Source organism: Herpailurus yagouaroundi, unplaced genomic scaffold (genome assembly GCF_014898765.1).
Source record: "Herpailurus yagouaroundi ecotype Mexico unplaced genomic scaffold, PumYag 190, whole genome shotgun sequence".
Taxonomy (NCBI): domain Eukaryota; kingdom Metazoa; phylum Chordata; class Mammalia; order Carnivora; family Felidae; genus Herpailurus; species Herpailurus yagouaroundi.
Window position 1 is genome coordinate 24,785,583 of NW_024412421.1, and position 23,790 is coordinate 24,809,372.

The 23,790-nt window shown below is 52.4% G+C and overlaps 1 protein-coding gene across 2 annotated transcripts in view; it reads left to right on the forward strand.

Moving 5' to 3' along the window:
- Positions 1-23,790, forward strand: part of VAC14 (VAC14 component of PIKFYVE complex) — a 102,128-nt gene that overhangs the window by 25,452 nt on the left and 52,886 nt on the right. For both annotated transcript variants that reach the window (XM_040443068.1, XM_040443069.1), the window contains exons 11-12: positions 5,659-5,803; positions 6,079-6,144. In XM_040443068.1, the coding sequence (XP_040299002.1) occupies positions 5,659-5,803; positions 6,079-6,144 (211 nt within the window). The remainder of the gene's footprint in view (positions 1-5,658; positions 5,804-6,078; positions 6,145-23,790) is intronic.

Consider the following 23,790-nt stretch of genomic DNA (forward strand, 5'->3'; position numbering starts at 1 on the left):
TGCTGATGTTTCAATCCCATGGGGTCATTAGTAGTATTAATTCCTTTTAGGGCTGAGGAGGGACCGGAGACCTGGGGGCTGCTGTGTAGAGAAAGAATTAGGAGGGTCGGGCGAATGCAAACCACCTCGGGGGCCACAGCTTCTTTCCCGTGGGAGGAGGTGGAGGCTCAGCCTCAAGAAGTGGCAGAACGTGGAGAAAGTTGGAGAGACTTTTTCTTACCTGTTTTGAAGGATGACTTGACCAGATTTGCTGATGCATGTGATGGAATGAGAGGAGAGACTGAGGGAAAGAATAACTTCTAGATTCGGGGCTTCAGCCAACTCAGGATATCCTGGCATTTCCCACGCTGGGGTAGAAGGAGGCACAGGTGTGTGAGTGGGCCAGTCATGGGCTGTGTGCCCCGGGGAGGTTAAGGAGGCAGCTTTGGATCCTGGATTCTGGAGCTGGGGGAGAGATCCGGAGGGAAGTGCTGGGAGATGTGTCCTCCAGAGGGACCAGCTCTTGTTCTGAATGCTATGGGAGCCTGCCTGTAAGTGGCAATGTCTGGTGCAGACCCAGGGGGGATGAGTGAGGGAGGGGCAAAAGTGGCAGCAGAGAAGCCTGTTGCAGACTTGTCACCGTTGCTTAGGCCACAGGGTATTGTCCTGCTCCAGGGGAGTGGCAGTGGGAGGTGGAGAAAGGTCTAGGAGGAGGCAGAGGTCAGACATCACTGACTAACCATGGCGGGCGGGCATGACTCTCGTTGCCTCGCTTGGGAGGCAGGGGCGCCATTTGCTGGAGCGGCTCTAAAGGCTGAGGCTGGGAACTGCCTCATTGGAACCAGATTTTGTTTTAGACCTGTCATTCAGGAGCCCATGCCAGATCCTACCCTTTTAAAATTAAAAAACCAAGAGCAAATCATCTCGTGCTTTCTTTATCCCACAAATGGCTCTTTTCTCGTGGCAGCTACCAGTCTGAGTCAGTAGCTGTGCCAGAGAGGGGGGCGACCTTCAGAGTCATGAAACCTGAGCCAGGTGCCTAGGCCCTGGGCCCCCCACTCGTTGGAGATGGCAGCTGCAGACAGTAGGGTAGGGGCAGTCTTCCTCCAGTAGGTGCTGCCAGAGGGGCACTGAGCTCAGACAAGAAGGCAACTTCCAGGATCGCCAAGAAACAAAAACCCTTCCTGTGACTGTCCAGACACACTGCCTGCCCTCATCTCTCATGAATCCTCTGTGTAATGGAGTCCGACCGCCCGGGCACACATCCTGACTCTGTGTCCCTGGGCAAGCAGCTTAACCGCTCCCTGCCTCGGTTTCCTCATCTTTAAACTGGGTGCGATGACAGTGCCTACCTCCTAGGGGTGTGGAGCTTGTATGAATTGAATATGTAAAGAGAACAGAATGGTGCCCAGCTCAGAGAAAGCCCTTTACGCATTTTAGCTACAATTATTATTACAAGAACCTCATGATTATCCCCATTTTATGAATGAGGAAACAGGCCCAGAGAGGTGAACTTCTGGTCCACAGTCACTCAGCCAGGTTGGAATTAGTGGCCAGGTTGGAGTTCAGGCTAGGCCTGTCTGACTCCCAAGGCCACTGGTGTGGCCTTTATTGGTTGCACTGGGAGAGTCCCAGAAGTCCACCCGACAGGGGAGCCCCGGACAGGTTACTACGTGCACAGGCTTCCACTCCAATGCCTGGGGCTTTGCCAAGGACTGTGGTGTCATCATTGAGTTTCGGTATAGGTCACTGGCTACATAAAGGCAAACAGAAAGATCTGGAATTCCGTGCTTCCCAACTTCTAGCATCTGGAGATTGAAAAAAAGTTGTAAAGATACTTTATTTTAAAAATGTGGAATTCAGAAACAATTTTTTTATTTACTTTCTTTCTAATTTGATTAGAGATGTAACATATGAGTACCATAAAAAGTTAGACATTACAGGGACGCCTAGGTGGCTCAGTCAGTTAAGCTTCCAATCTTGATTTCCACTCACAGGCTCAGGGTTCATGGGTTCGAGCCCTGTGTTGGGCTCTTTGCTGACAAAGTGAAGGCTGCTTGGGATTCTCTCTCTCCCTCTCTCTCTCCCTGCTCCCCCACCAAAATAAAAATAAACATTAAAAAAAATTAGACATTACAGAAATGAAGTGTTGCCTCCCAGAGAGAACCCCTGGAATTAATCATTATTTATTGGTAGAATCAGAAGTATTGTTTAATAAATCGCTATTTTATTTATTTTTTGTTGTTAAATTTTTTTAATGTTTATTTTTGAGAGAGAGAGAGACAGAGCACAAGCAGGGGAGGGGCAGAGAGAGAGAGGGAGACACAGAATCTGAAGCAGGTTCCAGGCTCTGAGCTGTTAACACAGATCCCGATGCGGGGCTCAAACCCACGAACCACAAGATCACTACCCAGGTCGAAGGTGGAGTCAACTGACTGAGTTCCCCAGGTGTCCCATTAAATCGCTATTTTAATAGCTACAGTAGTGCCATGCACTTGGAAAATGTCATACACATACGTGTAAGACATTAGTTATGAGATGCTTTATGAGAATGCTCAGTGGAAGTGGGGTTTTGCAGACACCTTGAAATAACTCAGAAGCCCCCAGGAGCGACTAGTCTAGACTTTTTGGACCCGATGCAGAAATGTATTTTAAACTGTGAGTGAGCTCCCATCTGCTCTCCGGGTAAGGTAACCCAGGGCAGAGGATACTCCATCTCGGACTCAGGAGCTGAGCACACCATGCAGCCTGCCCTCTCTAGGAAGGGCCTGGGTTCCCACAGACTTCTGGCTCCCCACGGAGCATGTGTGGAGCCCAGCACACAGCAGCCAGCCCTGCCCAGCGGAGCGGCTGAGAGCTGCCTCCTCCACAGCTAGTAGAATCTTTCCCAGGCACTAAGATCAGTCTCCCTGGTGCCCTGGGTGCCCCTACTTCCCATGAGCCTCACCTCCAGCCAGCCAAGGGAAGTGAGACCCAGGGAGAGTGTCTCCGGCTAAGGGAATAAGTTTTCAACTGATGGCCGCATGGCCTTGGACGGGTTCCATACTGTCTCATCTGTGCATCGCAGGATTGAGTTACTTGAACCATGACGTCCCTTTCAGCCATGGTGTTCTTGGTGGGTTGAAGCTGACACCTGCCTCACCAGCAATCTGAAGGTGCCCGTGTCTGGGGAGGTTTGCCATAGCCAACTTTTGCTGTGGGGAAAGTTGGAGAATGTTAGTGCACAGAATGCTGCCAGTTCTTGCGCACCGGCTCCACGAAATCCTTCATTTTATGGCCTTGACACAGTGCCATCGGGGGGAGATGCCACCATGGGCTGGCCCTTGATTTGTCCCTCAGTAGAGACATTGAACTGGCTGGAAGCATCTTGGGACTACAGTGAATCAAGGAGCCCATCTGGCCCAGGGACCATCTAGTATCTTGGAGCCCTTATTTGGGCCACTTGGATTTGGAATGCCCCACACACACAGCAGCACCAGGCTTTCCCAGTCTCCTCTCCCGCCCCACGTAGAGACTTTGCCTGTCGTGCTGATAGGAAAATATATTGAACGGTCTCTGCGACCCCTCTCTCTCCCTCCAGTACGCAGGGCTGCCAGGTCTGACCGGGCCAGTCCACATAAGGGCTGCCATTCAGCTGCCCTTGCCAGGGGACAGTTGGAAATGGACTCTCCTGAGCCTGGCCCATTAGGAGGCAGTGCCATGTGGTAGAGGAGGCCACCCTAGGCTCGGACTGCTCACATTCAAGTTGTGAGCTCTACCCCTTCCCGATCGGGTAACCTCTGGGCCTGATCTGCAGGGTGGAGTCGGAGCAGCTGGGCTTGGCACTGCCTTCCTCCCACTGGCAGCTTAGGCCACAGCCATTGCTGGCCACTACGGCCCTGACTGCCCCCAGGGGAGTGAAAACAAGGCCTTGCTCCCCGGGGGACCATTTCAGCTAAGAAAGTGGTGCTGGCCTGCCAGGCATAGAGTCCCAGCACCCTGGCCCCATGTGGGAGCTGGAGTGTCCTGCTGTGGAAAGGGACTCACTGTGGACCGAGGGCTCACCAGGTCAGGACGCAGAAGCAGAATCAGGCAGTTGCCATTCATTCCTCACAGCCTCCTGAGCTCCCACTCTGTTAAGGCCTTGGGGTGTAGGTAGGCTTCTGGAGCTTCTCCAGCTTCTCAAGGAAAAGAGCTATAATAGCATGCTGGAAGGAGCCAGGTAGGAGGCCAGGAGGACAGGGGAAAGAAGGACTTGGCGATAAGAGAGTAAGTCCTGGTCATCAGCAGGAGGAGAGGGAGTTTCTAGGAAGTTTTCAGAGAAGAAAAGAAAATGCTCAGGAAGCCCTGGGATAGATTGCTAGCCCAACACCGTAGTGCCGTGTTGTCCGTGGCAATAGCCAGAGTCACGGGGCCGCTGGGCACGTGCAGTGTGGCTAGTGTGAACAGAGGTGTGCTGTCAGGGTGAAATGCACGCTGGATTTCAAAGACTTAGAACACCAAAAAGAATATGAAGTATCCTATGAGTGATGTGTATATTGTTTTTTATGTTGGCTTCATGTTGAAATGATATTGTTGGGGTATGTTATATTCATTAAAATATGTCATTAAAATTTTACCTGGTTCTTTTTATTTTTGAGTATAGGACTCAAAAATGTAAAATTCCATATGTGGCTCACATTACGTTTCTATCAGACAGTGAGAGAGAAAGTGATGAAGAGATTGGGAGCTTGTGTTTGCCACCCTGAACTTGTCTGTCTGTGCCTTAGTTTCCCTGTCTGTCTTAGGCTAGCAAAGAACCTAGGTGTTTAGGTGTTGGCAAAAGACCCCAGAACTTCCAGCCACATGACTCCCGTGGAATTAGTGGCATCCCCACCCAGAGGCTCAGGACTGCTGGGCTCTGTCATCACACGCCCAGCCCGTCTGGCGACCCGAGGATAGAAGTACCCACTCTCACCCCTAAACGAGCACCGTGGGGAATCATCAAACCATATTAAACAGCAGTTCTGTTTAGCAGTTACAGAACTGAGAATGGGTCCCTTTAGGAATTCACATCAAATGAGCTTCAGAGAGGCTGCGGGCAAATTAGGAAAGCACTGGCATCAAGTTCCTGCTGCCAATGAATAATTGAGCAGCCTAGAAATGCCACGCGAGACCGTTTTCTACAGACAGGCAACTGAACTGCCTGACCTGGGTCCTCAGGACCCAGGTCCTTACTGGAGAAATATTCTTTGTTTGCCTGGTGAAAACTCTGTCTGCTCTTAAAGGGTGTTTTCAGGGCTTTCCCCTGGACTCGTTGGATCCATTGGTTTTGTCTTATCAACAAAGGGTTTGGACTGAATGCCCTGAGGATGCTGAACGGCTTTTCATCCCTGAGGTCTGCTGGGGCCCAACTTGGTGATCTCAAAGAGGTGTTCTCCAGTACAAGCTAGGCCAGTGCTGGGGAGGTGGGTAGGCAGCCAGCAGACTGGCCCTCTTCCACCAACTCCAGCCTTGGAGAAGGAGGGTTGAGGCCACGGGGTGAAACTAGCCTCCACCAGCCACGTGGAGGGGGTGTGCCGTCTGCCCGCTCCTGGCCACCGCACCCAGGAAAGTGCAGCATGTGAGTGGTTCTGACTCCGAAGCCAGAGTGGTGCTGCAGCTCACCGGAAGGGGCTATAGCAAGCTTCAACTAAGCTCTCCTCCCGGTCTCACCCACAGCACGGACAGGGCCCCAGTCACCCTCCACCTTGACGGGATCGTGCAGGTCCTGAACTGCCACCTCAGCGACATGGCCATCGGGATGATGACCAGGATCGCTGTCCTGAAGTGGCTCTACCACCTCTATATCAAGACTCCCCGGAAGGTGAGTCCCTGGGCCCATCAGCCTGATAGGCCCTTCGAACCTGGGGGCTGCTTCTGGGTCTATCTCAGTTTTCTGGGGCCTCCCCATGCTTGGTAGGGTTCTGGTCACTGCAGTTCTAGAAAATCCCTGACAAGCAGAGGAGTGAAAGATGCTTGAGGAGCACTGGGGGTGTGGGGGAGGTCCATGCAGTGCAGTGGGACCCTGTCCACACTGAGCTCAGTGGTGGAGCCAGGGTAGGGGAAGCTCACGGATTTCCCGGCTTCTCTGCTTTACAGATGTTCCGGCACACAGACAGCCTCTTCCCCATCCTGCTTCAGACGTTGTCGGATGAATCTGACGAGGTAGGTCACCCCCTTCCTTCTGTCATGGCTGCCTAAGTCATTTGAGTGACGGATGGGATCTGGTAGCTGAGAGGTGCTTGTTTTGTTGTCCTCTTAAATCAGCACCCGAAAAGTCGCTCTCTTCTTACCTGGTAAGGTGCATCGCTTACAGGGAAAGCTGTGTTTAATGCTCTTGGCTTTGGGAACAAGGACGTCTTCTTCCAGCCCTTCTGAGGAGCACTGGGTCAGTGTATCAGCGAGGACATTGGCCTCAGGGGGAAACTGGCTCGGCTATAGAAGGGCGGGGCGGGTGGGGTGTGGTGGTGGGCAGCTCGGCTGGGTTGGGTCCCCAAAGCAAGATCTGGCCCCGCGTAGCTGCCTGACCACGAGCAAGTGGCTTGTCTGGTTCCTTCTCTGCTCAGTGGGGCAGTAATTTGGAAGATGCTAAGTGCCGGGCCAGGCAATGCTGGCCGCTCTGTGAGTTCTTGTTGTGTTCTGTTCATTGCAGCCAGCCTCCATTCTGACCTCTGGTTTGAAATTGGCCCTTTAAGATTTGCTTTGTCAGGGTCACCAAGAGCAGAAGGGAGAGGCTAGCCCAGAGAAAGGGAGAGACAGCTGGGCCCTGCGTCTCTTAGCCCTCTGGGGGGCAGCCCCCGTCCCCACCCCATTCTCGGTAGCGTTCCATCCTTTGCTGTCAGGCTAAGGTAATGCTTTTTCAAGACTCCCCTGCCTCCCAACCTGGGGGCAGGATTGCTCGTGGGTGTTGCCATTGGCCAGGGTGACATCCCTTCCCTTCACCTATACCAGCTCTAGGCCGCCTGTCCGATGCTGGCAGGCTGTACCTTGACTGGTCCCTCTCCTTCCCTCTTCTGGGCTCTGGGCAGCTGTGGGCCTTAGGCAAAGCTGTGTGCCCCATGAGGCAGTGGGCACGTGAATCCACAAATCTGCCCATTGGGAATATGGGAGTGGACAAGAGCTGGGGGCCAGGGGAGAAGGAGAGCGACATTGCTTACAACCTCCTATGCGTGAGGCGCCTGAGCCTAGTACCAGGCTGTGTGTGGCCTAGGATAGTTTTCCTGCAGCCTGAGTTTGCTTTCTTGAACCTCAGCTGAAAAGAGATCAGATGGGCTGGTGCCTGCCTCTGCATTTCCAGAAGCTTCCGAAACAGATGGTCTGGGAATCTACCCTTGACCCCTCCTGCTTGCCTCGTTCACATGCACACGTGCCCTCTCTTTCCCTTTCCTTCAGCACCCACTTCGGCAGGGGGCCCAGGAGGACGTGGCCCGGTTCTGCCTGAGTTGGGGGTGACTAAGGGCACTTGGCACAGCCCTCGTTTCAATACAAAAAGAAAGAGAACTTTCTGATTGGTTCCTTCCCTAGGACTTCGCTGGAAGCAGCTGAGTCTTCAGTCCTTTAAATTGAGTTGTTTAATCCCATCCAGCTCTCTCTGCTTGTGATTGGTTTTTGTGTGCGTATGCGTTTACAGGGAGCCGGCGGAGATGCAGTCCATTAAACAGCTCTGTTCAGGTTGCGGCTGTGGAAACTCGATTTGCTGAAGTGCCAAATGTTGTCAGAGCTTTGGGGCACATCTTGTGGGCCTCTGCTGGGAAAGGATTGCAGCTGCTCTTGGGGACAGTTGTGGGGCTGGAGGGGGGCTGTTGTCGTAACAGGAGCCGAGACTCCCTGCCTTCCTCTCTCTAGGGGAGGGAGTTGGGGACCAGGATAATCAGTGGTGAGTCCTGATTCTGCCCTATCCTGGTTCTTCACCAGATCACATTCCTAAGTGTCCCCTGACCAGTCTCTTTGGCAACCTTGAGGGCATACTGTGTCCTTGGCATTGGAAATACAGCCACAGACAACACAAAGTCCCCCTTTTCCTGGAGCTTCTTTTCTAGGATATCTAGAAATCTCTGTGGTAGGTTTTCCCAGTATTTCCAAACACAGCCCTGAACTCAAATCGGAGCTCCCTGGGGTGTAAGACCCTGAAAGCCCATTCAGTCAAATCAGACCACAGCCAGACTGGTGGGGAGAGGCGCCTTCCTACTGACGGCTTCACAGAGCCTCCTTCGAACTTAGCCACGTTATATCCAGCCCAGGGCCTCAAGGCACAGGTTTGCCCATCGTCTTGGGTGATAGGTAGTAATAGCTTGTATGAAGTCATTGCTGTGCCCGGAACTGTGCTAGACCCTTGCCTTGTAGTATCTGGCGAACCCTCGACAATTCTGTGGGGAAGAACTGGTATCATTTCCATTTTGCAGTTGAGAATACCCAGACTGAAGGAGGTAAAATAACTCACACTCAGCTAGGGAGTGATGAGGCCAAACTCAAAACCAGATCTGTTTGACTCCAAAGCCCCTTTTCTTAATCGCTTAACCATCATACCTGTGTTCCACCAAGTGTGGTCCCAGCTACCCACATCAGAACCAGACAGGACATGGGGAGCTTGTGTGTAGTTGTATTGTCATCCCCATTTCTGGCCACCTTCTCCTGTTCCACAGGTTCTTGAGAAAGTTCTCAATGTGCTGTGGAGAGGGGTGGATATCTGTAAAAGCTTCAGCCTCCAGACCCTTTGTCCCATTTTCTTACTGATTTGTAGAAGCTCTTTGTATATTGGGGACATTCAGTTTGTCATCTGTGTTGCGAATATTTTTCTCTCCCAGTATAATTGTGATAAACTCACATTCTCCTCACCTTCAGTGAGAGCCACTGGCCTCAAGGAACAGAGTGTACCTGGGTGTTACTAATGCAAGAGCTGGGTGCAGGGAGGGGCAGAGTCTCAGAGACCTAGCCCTGCCCCACCACCATGTTCCATAGTCCCATTGGCCTGTGGCCTTGCTGGGTGTCTCACCTGCCATTGCTTCTCAGTTCTACTCCAATGCTAACTTGGTAGTCCATGCCCTTCCGGCATCCTCACTTGTGTCTGCTTTTCCATGACTCAGGATAAGTGGCTGTTTCCTCAGTACCAGTGCAAGTGCCTGGTCCTTGCACCCTTTGTCTGAAGATCCCTTTGCTCAGAAGGAACTTGCAGGTGTCAAATTAATATTCTTGGCACCAGAGTAGCAATCCCCCCATTAGCTAGAGATCCAATTACATGTTTTTAAGTGAAAATGTGACCCTGATTTCAACAGTGTGGAATGTAGGGTGCATGCCCTTCAGAGAGCCCTGCTGGACGCCGTTAGGGAGGTGGGCGTGCTTCTTCTGCCCAGAAGATGCCAGTTGTCGGCTGCCTCCTAAGCCTGCAGCTGCCTGAGTGAGCTCCACCCATGAGTACCAGAGGACAATAGCTCCTCCTCTCAATGTCCCTGAAGGTGTGGCTGGTCCAGGAGGGGCCTCAGGACCACCCTGATTCCCCATCCCAGCCCCAAGCACACTACTTCCCAGCCTGCGTTCAGAATCCTCAGGGTGTAATGGGCATGTGTTATACATCTGTCCAAACCCTTAGAATAGACAGCACCAGGAGCAAGTCCTAAGGTAAACTATGGACTTTGAGTGACATCGATGTGTTGACGCAGGTTCACGGATTGTAATAAATTACCGCTGTGGTGGGGAATGTACATTTGGTGGAGGTTGTGTTGGGGCGAGGGCAGGGGTATGTGGGAAATCTCTGTACCTTCTGCTCGATATTACCATGGACCTAGAACTTTGTAAAAAATAAAATCTACTTAGAACAAAAACACACAGCTTTAAAAAAGAAATCTCAGTCTTAGAAGAGAGGAAGGGTGGCTGGTAGTACCCCTGAGAGAACATAGCACCCCAGACAACTGGCCGCCAGACCTGAGCTTGGCTTCTGGCTCTCACCCTCTTCACCAGGGACCTTAGAGTCTCTGGCCTGCAAAATGGGGCACGTGATGTCCACACTTGCCTTGTAGAGTGTTGTTGAACGAGACAGCATAAACCTCCCTACCAGATCCTGGCCCGTTGTAACTCTGTTTGTCATTACAAGTGCTTTAGCCAGAAATTATCATTTCACTGCCTTGAACTCTCCCACCCAGAAGCAGGGTTTTTCCCTGTTTCCATAAGTCATTTTGCAAAGCCTCCGGGCCTTTTTTGTAGGGCTTCTTCATTAAGAAGTTTATTTTCAGTATTTTAAGTTTCATTGTGATAAATTGAGTGGCATCCCTTTCCGGTAACATTTTCCCCCCAGGTGATATTGCAGCCTGCACTGGCTTAGGGATCAGGCGGTCCAAGAGTGTGGCCCTGGCTCACCACTTCATAGCTGGTTAACACTGAGCTTGAGCAGATGACCTGGCCTCCCTGAACCCCAGTTTGCTTATCCGAAAACCGAGAATAATTGTAGAAGCACCCTTCCAGGTTTGGATTCCCAGGATGAAATGAGGCCATGGGTGTAGAATACCCAACACATGTGAACACGTGGTAAATTTTAGCTCCTGATGCTGGTAATCATTTCTATACAAAAATGATAAAGATACAGGTGGAAATAGGGAAGGTAGGGTCTGTTTTTTCTCCATATCCTTCCTGCCCCCGCTTCAGCAGCAAAAGCCAGAACAGAAGCTGGTTTCTGTCCTCTGTTTCCCTGCCTGTCTTTAGGACCACACAGGCCCTGTGCAGATGGCCAAGTGGGTGGGCCTCACTGGGGGCTCTGGGGCTCGATGTTTGTCTTGAGGTCATAGAAAAACCAAGGGGAAGGCAATGGGCAGTGACACCGACGCCCCTTTCTATACCTTCTCCCTTTCCCACCCCCCTCCCTCAGCAACCCCTGCACCCCTAAGGTGGAGCTGTCTGCCCAAGTCAGTGGGCTCTGTTCCCAGCATCACAGGTGGAAGGGAGGAGCTGGCTGCCTGGCTCCAGGGAAGAGAGGAGAAACGGCATCATCGGCAGAGGGCCTGCCTTGGGACTTCCGGCTGCCACAGCCTCTTTCGGAAGCAGGCCTCAGAGTCCATGGAGATCCAGAAGGGCACACCCCACTGGGGCCTCTGGAGGCACCTTCCCTGGAGTCTTCCCACCTCTTGGAGCTGAGGTGTCCTTAACACTTAAGAGCAGAGGTTATCAACCCAGGAGAGATACCCCCATCTGCTCCCCTGGGCTCAGAGTAACTATGAAGAGAAATTGCTGAGGGGAGTTAATGGCTCGTGTGATGTGGCTGACATAAAAACAGAAAAAAAAGAATGAGAATCACCTTTCTCAAAAACTTGGAAGGTAGGACTGTGAGGATGTTGTTCCTGGCAATGGCAGTTTCTTGCTCAGGAGCCCATTCACCTCGTGAGGCATGTGGCCATGTCTTAGGAGGCTGGGGTAGCAGGGATGGTTATAAGGATTGATTTGGGGACATCTCACAAACGTACACAGGAGAGCTGTGATGTACTGCGGTCCAGGGCTGCTAGGGCCTTCCCTGTCCTCAACCCCATAGCACATCTCAGGAGTGTCCACACCCATGGGGCAGGGAGCCCTGGGGCTGCTCTAGGCTTTGCTGCGTCCTGAGGGGATGGGGGCCATCAGCTTTTCTGTTTGAGTCAATCCACCACACGTCCAGGTGTTCATTGCCTCACCAGCTGCAGGCTCACTGGGGAACAGACACGCCGGCTTTGAGGGATGATTAGCCTTAGGGGAGATGGGAGAGGATTTCATTTGTTTGCATGGTCCAGGTCCCAGGAGAAATGGAGCAGGAGAACTGAAGAGGTTCTCCGGTCTCAAAAGAGAGAGCTCACTGGGGCTGAGCTAAGTTGACCGATAGGGAGACAGGTCACGGCTCGCATGAGAGCTGAGTGGGTAGCTCTGGGGTTGTCCTGCAGCAAGGCCGCGGGTGCCGCCACTCCTGACTGTCACGGAGCCCTGTCCCTGGAGCAGAGTAGAGTGAGGCTGCCCTTGGCCTCCTCTGTCCCAGGGGCAGTGGCCCTGTCATCCCATCCTGTCCCTTCTGCATCCCTTATCCCATGTGGTCCCTGTAAACGCTTCCTCAGCCTTTTCTTTCCCAGGGACTCTTGTCACTTTGGTCTGGTGGGTTGGCCAGCTGGGCCCAAGGGCTCATTACCACTTTAAAGGGATTTAGTTAGTGACAACAGGGCCTTCCATGTCAGGGTCTCACCCAGACGGAGGCCCCAGACTGAGAGCATCCCCATGGGTTCCTCTTCTTACAGTCCCTTACAGAACCAGGGCTGTGTTCTTCTGTCCCGACGCAAGGGTGCTGCTAGTAAAATTGGCCATCTCTGTGTCTGCCACAGAAATGGGGACTTCTGCTTCATTGGAGCCCCTTCATCTGAGGGCAGCTCAGAGAGGTGATGACGGCCCATCCAGTACCCCCCGCCACTGGCTGCCTTCAGAATCCACAGTGGGTACTGGGCTCAGACCCCTCCTACATCTGTGGGAGGAGACTGGGAGCAGGAGAGGGCAGAAGGCTGAGTTCATGGGTCACATGTGCTGTTCAGAGTACATTGTTTCTCTTCTCCTGACAAGTTTGCCTGGCGCTCTTGGAGTTGTTTTCATTATACCAGTTTTGACTTAAGAGGACCTCCAAGGGCAAGGAAGATAACTTCTCCAAGGTCATACCACCAGGAGCCAGACGTTGGGTCCATCTGATTCTGGAACATCCAAAAGCACATAAGGGCTGACGTCACTGCAGGATAGGGGTCCTCCCAGGATGGAGGCACTGCTTCATTGAGGCCGCCCCCCCTCCTCTCATCAGTTCTGAGTGCACCTTCTCTCTGAGCATTGAGCCTTGACCTGCCCCATTGGGCCACTCACCCTCCCAGGGCATATGCAGAAGGAGTGGGGCTGGTAGCCGGCAGAGAGCAGTGTAGGAAGGGGCCCGGGGAGCAACAAGAGGGTGGCCTCTGCCCCACGCTGCCCTGCTCTCTGTGGGACCCGGCAAGTCCACGACACCCCTTCACCTCCTGTTTTCTGCCATCAGACACAGTTGGCCTGGTCTGTGTTCGTCCCATCCAGCTCTGATGCTGTGTGGTCCTGACCCTGCTCCCTGGAATACTAAAATGGCCTGCTCAGAGTAGACCGTCTTCCATAAGAATGGGGTTTGTTCCTCTTCCTGAGATCCCTGCCTCAGTGTTTGTTTCAGCCCAGTTCTCATTCCATCCACTCTCCAAAACAAACAAAAACAACTCCTTCACCCCCTCCTCTGTCCCCAAGATTCCTTTACAGTCAGGTCACGCCATCAGGTCAGACACAAGCCAGGAAAACGAGGGGCACAATGTTGGGGCCCCAGAACTCTTGCCGAGAGTCCCCCACCCACACCCGGGGAGGTCAGCTGGGGCCCTTGCCTGCTGTAGCTCCCCTGGAGGCCATGCCGAGGACACAGGCACTTGTCCACATGGCTGTCCCTGCGGCTGATGCTGCAGCCTCCTTTGGGGGCTCCTGAGAGTGAGAGGAGGGAGGGCCAAGCAGGGAGAAGGCAGCAGGGGAAGAGCCCTGGATTCCACTCACAGTCTCCAGGGACAGCCAACCAGGACCCACCGCCCAGACGAGGTACCAGTGGTCAACACCAGAAGTCCTGGGAGGATCTGGTCTTCGGATAGGAGTCCTGGCAGCAAATCATTGCCAGGGAGGAGAGAGGACTGGCATAGTGACGGTTCCTATTGCGCCTGGTGAGGAGGCCTTGGGTAAAGGGGCACCCAGACAACCACAGCTGGCCTGGCAGCATTCCACTCTTGGGAAGGTGGCTGTGGGTGCTCAGAGAGTCTTTAGTATTTTTCTCTGGATTTCTTCCCCTGATGTGCTGATGAGGACCCAAAACTGGCACAGTATCGGGTTGACATGGGTGGGGCTGGGGGCTTGCTGCCTGGTACACCTAGGCTCCCGGTGAAGGCAGATGTTGGACTGGGAAGGTTGGCTTCCCCAGTGGAAGGTCCAGCAGTATAGGAGAGAGTCCACCAAGGGCAGCCAGTTGGGGACTGCCTTCCCCTGCGACAGGATTGGGAGCTCTTGCTAAGCCAAGCTGCAGAGTTGAGTGGCCTGCAGGGGTGAGCACACGGCCTGGCCTTGGGCCTGACTGACTACCCTCAGCCCATCTCCCCTTGAACTCAGGAAGTGATCAGTAATCTTACCTAGAAAGGCTAAAGTCCAATAACCCAGACATTAGCCCCACAGTGAGCCCATCCAGACAAGAGCTGCTGTCAGAATCCTCTGGAGCCTTTTAAAAATCCAGCTGCTTAGGCCTCAGCCAGGACCCCCTGAATTGTGCTCTCAGTTTGGGCCTCATTGCCTGGGTTCTGGTATTTTCCATTCACTTGCTGCCGCCAGACCCTGCGCTGGATGGACATCTTTGAGTGGGCATGACCTTAGCGTATCTCCATAGCAAACCTTCCAGGGTAGGTTCTGTTGTGTCCCCCACTTCACTGAAGTGGAAACTGAGACTCAGAGAAGTGAAGTAACTTGGTCAAGACCTCGGCTTCCTGAAGCCTTGTCTGTCACACACCACCCCTCCTATCTACACATCAAAGAGGTCCCCATCAGCATCATTATGGTGTTCTTTGCACGCCGACTCTCCCGTAGCCCTTGTCCCACTTTGGGAGGACGGAGACTGTGTCCAGCACATAGTGTGTGCTCAGAAACATTTTCTGAGAAGGTGAACAAATAGGAGGGACGGTGGATGGCGAGCTGAACCCCTCTGGCCTGCCCCACCCTGCCGGGCCCTGACCCTGCCAGAGCAGACCTGCCTCCTCAGGGCAGGGTGCATGTAGCTGGCAGGTACACTGGGGTGAAGTGGAGGCCTGGAGGAGGGTAGGAGACGGCCCTGTGCCGCTCTCCCGGTTGCCATGGACCGGTGCCCGGAGACAGCTGGCCCCTCGGCTCATCACCTGGTAACCGAGCGCTGACGGTGTGTGTGTGCTGCTCCCGCGCTGTCTGGAGCACAGCAGGCCCTTCCTTGGCCTCTGGCTCACTCTCAGGGAGAACGTAGGACTCTGAGAGTGCACCCCACCCCGGGCAGGGGCCTGGCATGATGCAGGCAAGCGATGGCTGGCATCACCAGGAGGGAGACCGGGGGTGAGGGGATGCACGGGGGGACTTGGGGACTGGCCTCCAAATTGCCTTACCCAGGCTGGCTTTTCTCTTCTCCTCCACTCTGAGGGATGGAGGCTGGAATGGTTTTAAGCTGCCAGGACACACACTGTGCTGTCACTGTTAGTGGGACTTAACAGTGAGCACCGGTTGCTGGTCTTTCGCATGTATGGCACAGAACTAAGCACTTAGGGAAGGATCTCAGAGTTTATTAAAAATAAAAGAAGGGGCGCCTGGGTGGCTCAGTCCATTAAGTGTCCGATTTCGGCTCAGGTCATGATCTCGCAATTTATGAGTTTGAGCCCCCATAGGGCTGTCTGTAGTCAGTACAGAGCCTGCTTCGGTTCCTCTGTCCCCCTCTCTCTCTGCCCCTCCCACGTCTGCATTTGTGCTCGCTCTCTCCCTCTCTCTCTCAAAAATAAGCATTTTTAAAAAATAAAAGAAGAAAAAAAGAAAGTAGCCTTGATCCCTGTACGCGTGCATTCAAAGTCAGGCAAAAAACAAGTTATAATCCTTTTTTTTAATTGTTTTTGCTCAAGTACGACCTCAAAGGTTCTTAATCAGAGTGGTTTTCTCAATGGGAAATAAAATAGATCTGAGCCTAGGCAATCCTTCTCTCCCGCCCCCAAATCTAAATTTTTGGCAGGGCTTTCCTTGCCATTGCTGAAGAGGGCTGAGGGACCCGCCCCCCCAGGAGATGCTGGGCTTGACCTGCTCTGACCCCGTTGTAGCCAAAAGCTTTTCTGGGAATACCACCCCTTTCCCAGGCCTGGCCAGGGCCTGATTGCCGACTTCTACAGTTCAGATTTACTCTGTGTCCAGAGCAGGAGCCTCCACTCTGGTGCCGGATGCTGTGTGTGCCTTCTCCCAGAGCTCCATTGGTTCACTGCTCTGGGGCCCATGGGAGGCCCCGTGCCTTCCTCACCACCCTAAGGGGATGCTTCCTGGGGAAACCAGCGACCTGGTTTCCGAGGGTCAGTTCCCCAGCTGATTCCACAAGCCGCGGGAGCCACTCTGTATGTGATCAGGAACTCAAGAGGCCTGCCGCACTGGGCCTATACCACTTGTGAAGGAAGTGGACAGGCTTCTGTGTGGCGAGAAGCAAAGGGCCCCAAGGCTCTGTGGATGCCTGGCCATGGTGCCTCTGCACTTAATTTCAGCTCCACTTCCCAAGAACAAGGAGCAGCCCAACCTGACCCAGATCTCAGGCACAGCCCTGTGGCCCCATTGCTCCCAGCAGAGGCATCAGATAGCCTTGGCAGTGGCCCACACAGTCCAGGCCTTAGCCTCCAGGGCTTTTAGCCTGAACTCACCTCTCTTGCCAGGATCTAGTTGTGTCTCTTGGAAACACTCTTGCAGCTTCCTTCTGGCTAGGACCAGAGAGGGCCCAGCTTGGGGATTTCCTTCCCTTCTTATGGGGCTGGAACGCTGAGCCAGTTGACATCTGGGGCCTAATCAGCTGACTAGGGACCTAGCCAAACTTTTGACAAAAGTTTCTTGGAGATAAGTGGGTAGAGTGAAGCGAGAGGCCTCTCTGTCCATCCCCTTGGCAGAAGCTATTCAGAACGATCCATCTTCCATTTCCTGCCTGGCGCTGCTGGTCAGCAAGTATTTATTCAACATCTGCTGAGTGCCTCGCCCTGGGACTTCATGTTCAGGAGCCTCAGTAGGAGGCAAAGACAGACCCCCAGCCTAGGGAGTTGGCCTTGTAAAACTCTGGGTCTCCAGCTGTTCCCAGGGTGGTAAAGGAGAAGCCAGGAACAGAACCAGCCGATGGGGGTGGGGGAGTGGGGGGGGTTGCTGTGAAGAGAGAGAGAGAGGAAGGAGAGAGAGAGAAGGGAGACTCCGTCTGCAACGGGTTTTCCAGGGCTGCTCTGTGGACAAGGTGCTGGGAGAGGGAGCATCTGGACAGAGGAATAAAAGAAGGGAGGGAAACCAGCACTGTCCTAGAGAGTCTGTCCTCAGCCTGCCTGAGTTTTGGGTTGTGACAGCCTGCAATGGCCCCATCCAGATGGTGACTTCCCTCCCACGCTGAAATATGCCCTTTGCTGGCATCAAGTCACCTCCTGGAAGGAAGGGCTTTCTCAGGAATCCTTTGGCCTCCTTGACTTTGCTCCCCAAGCCACAGAGGATGTGCTGGCCCCTCCCTCCCTCCACCCGGGCCTCCCCTTCAGAGTTGCTTTGTCACATGTTTTCTGCACCCATTTGTCACTGACCCTTTGACTCCGAGGGCCAGCTCACAGCTCACCCCACTCCAGGACCAGGGACCAGCTGATGTGCCTCCCCCCGCCAACAACCACCCCCCCCCGTTGCCATGGCAACTGCAGGCACTCCTGCCCCTGCAGAATATTGCTTTCTTGTAACCTTCTTTCCTCCTCCCTCTCCCCACTCTTTCTCTCACACAAAAAGAAAGCACAAGTGTTTTATATTCATTTTGCAAAAAGCTGTGTAGCGCATACTAATTGGCGCGGCTTCCTCCTGCTTTCTTTGAGCCTTTCCTCATTGTCAAAGCCAGGACTACAGTCCAGTGCGGGCTTGGGCCCAGCCAGCCTCCTCCTTGGAAGAGGACTAACTTTGTGTTTCTAGAGGCCGAGCAGTGGGCCTATCACTGGGGGCCTTTCGTCCAGTTCTTAAGCCAGTGCCCGCAAGCAAGGCTGCTGAGATCACTGTGTCCTTGTTCCAGAGCTGCTTGTCCACAGACCAAGGGGTCTCCAAGAGGGGTGGGGTACCAAAACCCTGGCCTGGCACAGAGATTCAAAGTCAGGCTCAGCCGGAGGGCGGAGCACGGCTCTCCCTTGGTCTCTGTTGCTCTGTCCCAGCACCGCCCCCGCCCCCCCACCCCATGCTGCCTTGACATTGTCTCCCTGGGTCACTCATTCCCTGAGCAGAGGCAGAGTCCTGGCCTAGGCCTTTGTCAGGATTGTTGCTCCATAGTCTCAAGTCTAGCCCCTAGGCTCAATGGGATTTGCTGGTCATCTGGGAAAGAGCCAGCAGCTGGATTGGATGGCGCAGGAGCCCTAAAGTGGCTCCCACAAATTCCCCACTGTGTCTTCAGGCCATTCCTTGCCCTCTATTTTGGCAGCCCCTTCCTCTCCCTGCATCTCGGAGACTGAAGGAGATGGTGGTGCTATTCTCAGCTCCCATTGTAAAGAACCAGGAAGGTGGGCTGTAAGCGAGTATGGGAGTGCACGCGCATGCACACACACCCTCACACGTACACACACTTACAAGTACACGTGGTATTGCTCCAGGCAGGGCTGTCTGTCAGATTTTTGCCAGTCCCTGGGGACTAGAGACAAATCTTCTGATATGTAAGCACTACAGGAGTGGCTGGGATTACTGAAGGAACCTGTAGACAACAGTTCCGGCTTTAATTGTGCAATTGAAGTGTAATTTGCATTCATTTGCCATTTGGTGTTAAACTTTCCAAAATAAGAGAATTCAAAATGTAAAATAGGCAGTTTTGCTGGCTGCTGCTCTCCAGTGAAGTAGGAGGAGGTGGTACCAAGATGTCCATGCAGATTCTCTTTAGTAGAGAGATGAAATCTGAAGCTTTTTGTGTATACACTGCAGTTCCTGCCCAGTCCCTAAGTCAGGACCACTGACCAGGCTCAGCTATGGTACCAAAAATCTCATAACAGAAGGGGAGCACAGAGTATCTCCTATGATGTTCATGACAACCTTGCAAGGGGAAGTCTCTGTTGGCACATATGGGGAAACAGGCTCCCCATCACCTGCAAAACCAAGTTCAAACCTCTTCGGGCCATAGCTCTTGGGTACCTGCCCCTCCCTATGACTTCCACTTGATTTTCTGGCCATGCCCCCTGCTAAATAACAAAATTTCAACTGAGTAAATTCAAAGATCAGAATGGCTGGGGCGCCTGGGTGGCTCAGTCGGTTAAGCGTCCGACTTCGGCTCAGGTCATGATCTTGCGGTCCATGAGTTCGAGCCCCGCGTCGGGCTCTGTGCTGACAGCTCAGAGCCTGGAGCCTGTTTCAGATTCTGTGTCTCCCTCTCTCTGACCCTCCCCCGTTCATGCTTTGTCTCTCTCTGTCTCAAAAAAAAAAAAATAAATAAACGTTAAAAAAAAATTAAAAAAACAAACAAACAAACAAAAAGATCAGAATGGCTTTTTTCAAACAATTCATGAAACAGGCAGTATCCCCATGTAGCAATAGAAAGAAGCTGTAGACAAGAAAAGGTTTTTAAAGACAGAAAGGGAGTGGAGAAAGAAAATGACTAGCAGAGGCCCCTGGGTGGCTGTCGGTTGGGCGTCCGACTTCGGCTCAGGTCATGATCTCACAGTCCGTGGGTTCGAGCCCCGCATTGGGCTCTGTCCTGACAGCTCAGAGCCTGGAGTCTGTTTCAGATTCTTTGTCTCCCTCTCTCTCTGCCCCTCCCCCGCTCATTCTCTGTCTCTCAAAAATAAATGAACATTTAAAAAAAAAAGGAAAGAAAGAAAATGACTAGCAAAGGATGCACTGTTTCAGGCAAAGTTGCCTTCCTAATGGGACCAGAAGGGGTCTGCCAAGAGGATTATCTCACTAGGGCTGACCAGGTAATTCCATGTTGACTAGCTAAATGTTACATTCCTTTAAAGGTTAAAGGTTGAAACTACAATTAAGTTAGGTATTAAATCTTGGTTTGCTGACTTGGGATTTAGCACAGGTGACTCCATTTTGGGCCTGCTGTCTCCTTTTTAACACTCACACCAGCCCCATGCCCCATTCCAGAGCTAGATCAAAGCTTAGCTTCCTGGAATGTGCCACGGGATTCTGGTTCTGTGTCCGGAAAGGCTTATGCTAGTTAAGTGAATGCTTTGAGTGCCTTCCTCTGCCCCCCAGCAAACTGATGGTAAGGTACTTCTGAAGCCTTTCGATACCCACAGGCCAAGTTGCTGGCTCTGGTCGTACATGCACTGCATTATAAGTGTTGTTTACCGCCTGTCTCCCCAGGGTCACTGTTGAGAGAGGCAGGGCCATCCTGTTTGGCTTCGCATCTCCTCCCACAAAAACAGGCCCTGGCCCGGGCCCTGGCCCACAGTGGGTGCTCAATAGATGTCGGGAGAGGGATTGGAAGGGTGAAGTTAACTGATGGGAAGTCAGGATTGTCTGACCACAAAGCCCGTATAGCTTATTGGGCTCCGGTTTGGGGACCAGAGTGTTTGAAGTGGACTCCTGATCCCTCGAGCAGATGACTCTGCAAAGAGAGACAGGCAGCAAATGAGAACATTAATTCTAGCTGGAAGTGGGGAGAGCTTCCTCTCCTGGTCTTCCCACCCTGGTAGCCTGGCCCTGGGGCCACTCAGAGAGTGTGGGCGTCTCACAGGCCAGGGCTCTCTGGTGCTGGTAGTTCCTCCCAAGCATCTTTCCTGTTAGGGAAATGAGTACCTGCCAGAAGCCTGGTGTAGGCCACGGCAGCTCTCATAGGGTCGGGCTATAGCTGAGTGCTAGCCTGGCCTTGGCTGCCTCATACTTTTCTCACTTGCCACATTGAACCTCCAGGATTTGCTGCCTAAGGGACATGTACCTCCGCCCACCTGCACAGCCAGCCCTGAGAGGAGCAACCTGCAGCTCAGAGATGTAGGGACACAGGTGGCCTCCCTGAGTGCTCTCGGCCCTCCTGGGAGTCAGCAGCAGGTGTGAGATCGTGGGGAGTCAGGGAGGCCTTGCTGCTTCGGGCCATGGGCACAGCAAGAGCAAACGGACCTGAAGTACCACAGTTCTGGGAATTAGGGTGCTGATTTGGGGTTTTGACTTGATTCTCTTCTCTTTTTTTAGTTATAATTCACAAACCATAAAGTATACAAATTCAGAGATGCCCAGCTGGCTCAGTCAGTGGAACGTGTGACTCTTGATCTCAGGGTCATGAGTTCGAGCCCTACGTTGGGAGTAGGGATTACTTAAAAAAATAAAATATTTTAAGGGCACCTGGGTAGCTCATCCACCTTCGGCTCAGGTCACGATCTCGCGGCTTTTAAGTTCGAGCCCAGCATCGGGGTCTTTGCTAACAGCTTGGAGACTGGAGCCTGCTTTGGATTCTGTGTCTCCCACCCCCTCTGCCCCTCTCCCATTCATGTTCTGTCTCTGTCTCTCTCAAAAATAAACATTAAAAATTTTTTTAATTAAAATAAATCAATAAAATATTTTTAAAAATTAAAAACAATATACAATTTAGTGGGTTTTAGTATTTTGACAAGGTTGTGCAAACATCACTGCTATGTAATTCTGCAACATTCTCCTCACTCCAAAGAGAAACCCTGTACCAGTTAGCAGTAACTCCCCATGTCTCCCTCCCCCATCCCCTGGCAGGCACAAGATACCCTCTGTCTCTATAGATTTGCCTGCTCTGAACATTTCACATAAATGGAATCATCATGCAGTACATGGCCTTCTGCATCTGGCTTCTCTTACTTAACAAATGTTTTCAGGTTGGTGCATTTTATAGCATATATCAGAACCTCATTCCTTTTCATTGCCAAATAATAGTCCAGGACACGGATATGCCGTGTTCCGTTTATCCATTTATCAGTTGATGTACTTTTGGGTTTGTGATCTTGTGATACATGGTTAAAAAAAAAATACGTATTTGGTCTTCATCCCTGGTTCTGGCACAGAGCTCCTAAAACCCTTGGAATCTCCTAAGTGTTGAAAATGATAAAGGTGTCTTTTGTTAGGTTAGTGAGGTGACTTGGATGCCCAGAAGGATGGGGGCTGGTTGCCAGGAGGACCAGCCATGTGATGAGAGGGTTGAACTTTCAACCCGACCTTCGAGAAGGAGAGAGGGACTGGCGATCGAATCAGCTGCCAGTGGCCAGTGATCTAATCCATCATGCCTATGTAATGAAGCCTCCTTAAAAACCTAAAGGATGGGGTTTGAAGAGCTTCCAGGTTGGTGAACACATGGAGATTCGGGGCAAGTGGCACCCCCAGAGAGCACGGAAGCTCTCTGTGCCCCTTCCCACATGCTGTGCCCTGTGCATCTCTTTTATCTGACTCTTCCTGAATTACACCTTTTTATGATAAACCGGTGATCTAGTTAAGTAAAATGTTTCGCTGAGGACCATGAGCCACTCTAGCAAATTAACGGAGCCTAAGGAGGGGGTTGTGGGAACCTCTGATCTGTAGCCAGTCATGAGAAGCAAAGGCGACACCCTGGATCTCTGGCTGGTGTCTGAAGCAAGGGAAGGGCGGTCCTGTGGGAGTGAGCCTTCAGCAGTGGGGTCTGACGCTACGTCCAGGTAGATGGCATCAGAATGGAGTTGAACTGTAGGACACCCACCTGGTATCAGAAAAAACACATCAGAGTTGGTGTCAGAACCTTAGGGTTGTTTCCATTTTCTAGCCACGATGAACACTTAGGCCATGAACATTTCTACGCAAGTCCTGTGTGGACATGTTTTGGGCCCTCTTGGGAAACACGAGGGGTGGAAGTACACCTCTGGTGACTCTGTTTAACTTTTTGAGGCACAGTTGGCTTGCTCCTTGCCTCAGTTTAATTTGAGTGAGTCACTCTCCCACCGGGTTCCCGCGCCTGGTTCTCTAACGATCCCTGATCATTAGACCGTGACTTGTTTGGACAATTGAGCATCTTGAGTGTATGGCCTGTGCTCGGGCCACTCTTATCACGCAGCACCACCGTGTCACCTCCTCGCTGTCTATTCCCCTGTCCCACCCCCTCCCTCTCTGTCCACTTTCTGCCACCGCTGAAATAGAAAGCTTTCTGGGGAGCAGATGGCCTGGACCTCTCCACTTCTGGGCCTGGAACCGCTCAGGCCCCCAGCTCTTGGCCTGGGCACAGGGGCAAGTGCTCGTTGCTGCCATCTGTCCAGGCTGCTTAGCAGCCACTATCTTTGCCCAGCATGGATACATCATCCCCTGCAGGCCCAGCAGTCAGAATGTTCTAAAATTGCACATACTTGTGTGTGGAAGGGCAGGTGAGTACTGCTCCCTGCCAGGCCATGGGCTGCAGGCCGAGGCACATGGGACTCACCTGCAGCCCCAGCATCTGGCACAGTCAGGGCTCAGGAGGTGCTGAGAGCCTGGGAGCAATGGAGGAAAGCATGCAGTTAGACAGGTGCGAGGTGACATCTGTGTGTGTGAGTGAGCGACGTGTCCGACCGGGATGAGGCCGGGCTGTGGCAGGATGAGAGCCAGACCTCCAGCTTGCAGGGCAGTTGAGTGCCGAACACGTCGCACTGCTGGGAGAGGACCCAGGGGCCAAGGCTGGCAGAGAGGACACCAGGAGAAGTGACATCTGGGGCCGGGCAAGATGAGGCACTAGCACGTTGCTCACACTGAGACAAGAACCACTTTGAAGCTTTGAAGAGACAGTAGTAGCTTTATTTACTTTTTGAGATAAAATTCCCCTTTTAAAATATACAGTTCAGGGGCGCCTGGGTGGCGCAGTCGGTTAAGCGTCCGACTTCAGCCAGGTCACGATCTCGCAGTCCGTGAGTTCGAGCCCCGCGTCAGGCTCTGGGCTGATGGCTCAGAGCCTGGAGCCTGTTTCCAATTCTGTGTCTCCCTCTCTCTCTGCCCCTCCCCCATTCATGCTCTGTTTCTCTCCGTCCCAAAAATAAATAAATGTTGAAAAAAAAATTTTTAAAATAAAATAAAATAAAATAAAATAAAATAAAATAAAATAAAATAAAATAAAATAAAATAAAATAAATAAAATATACAGTTCATTGGTTTTTA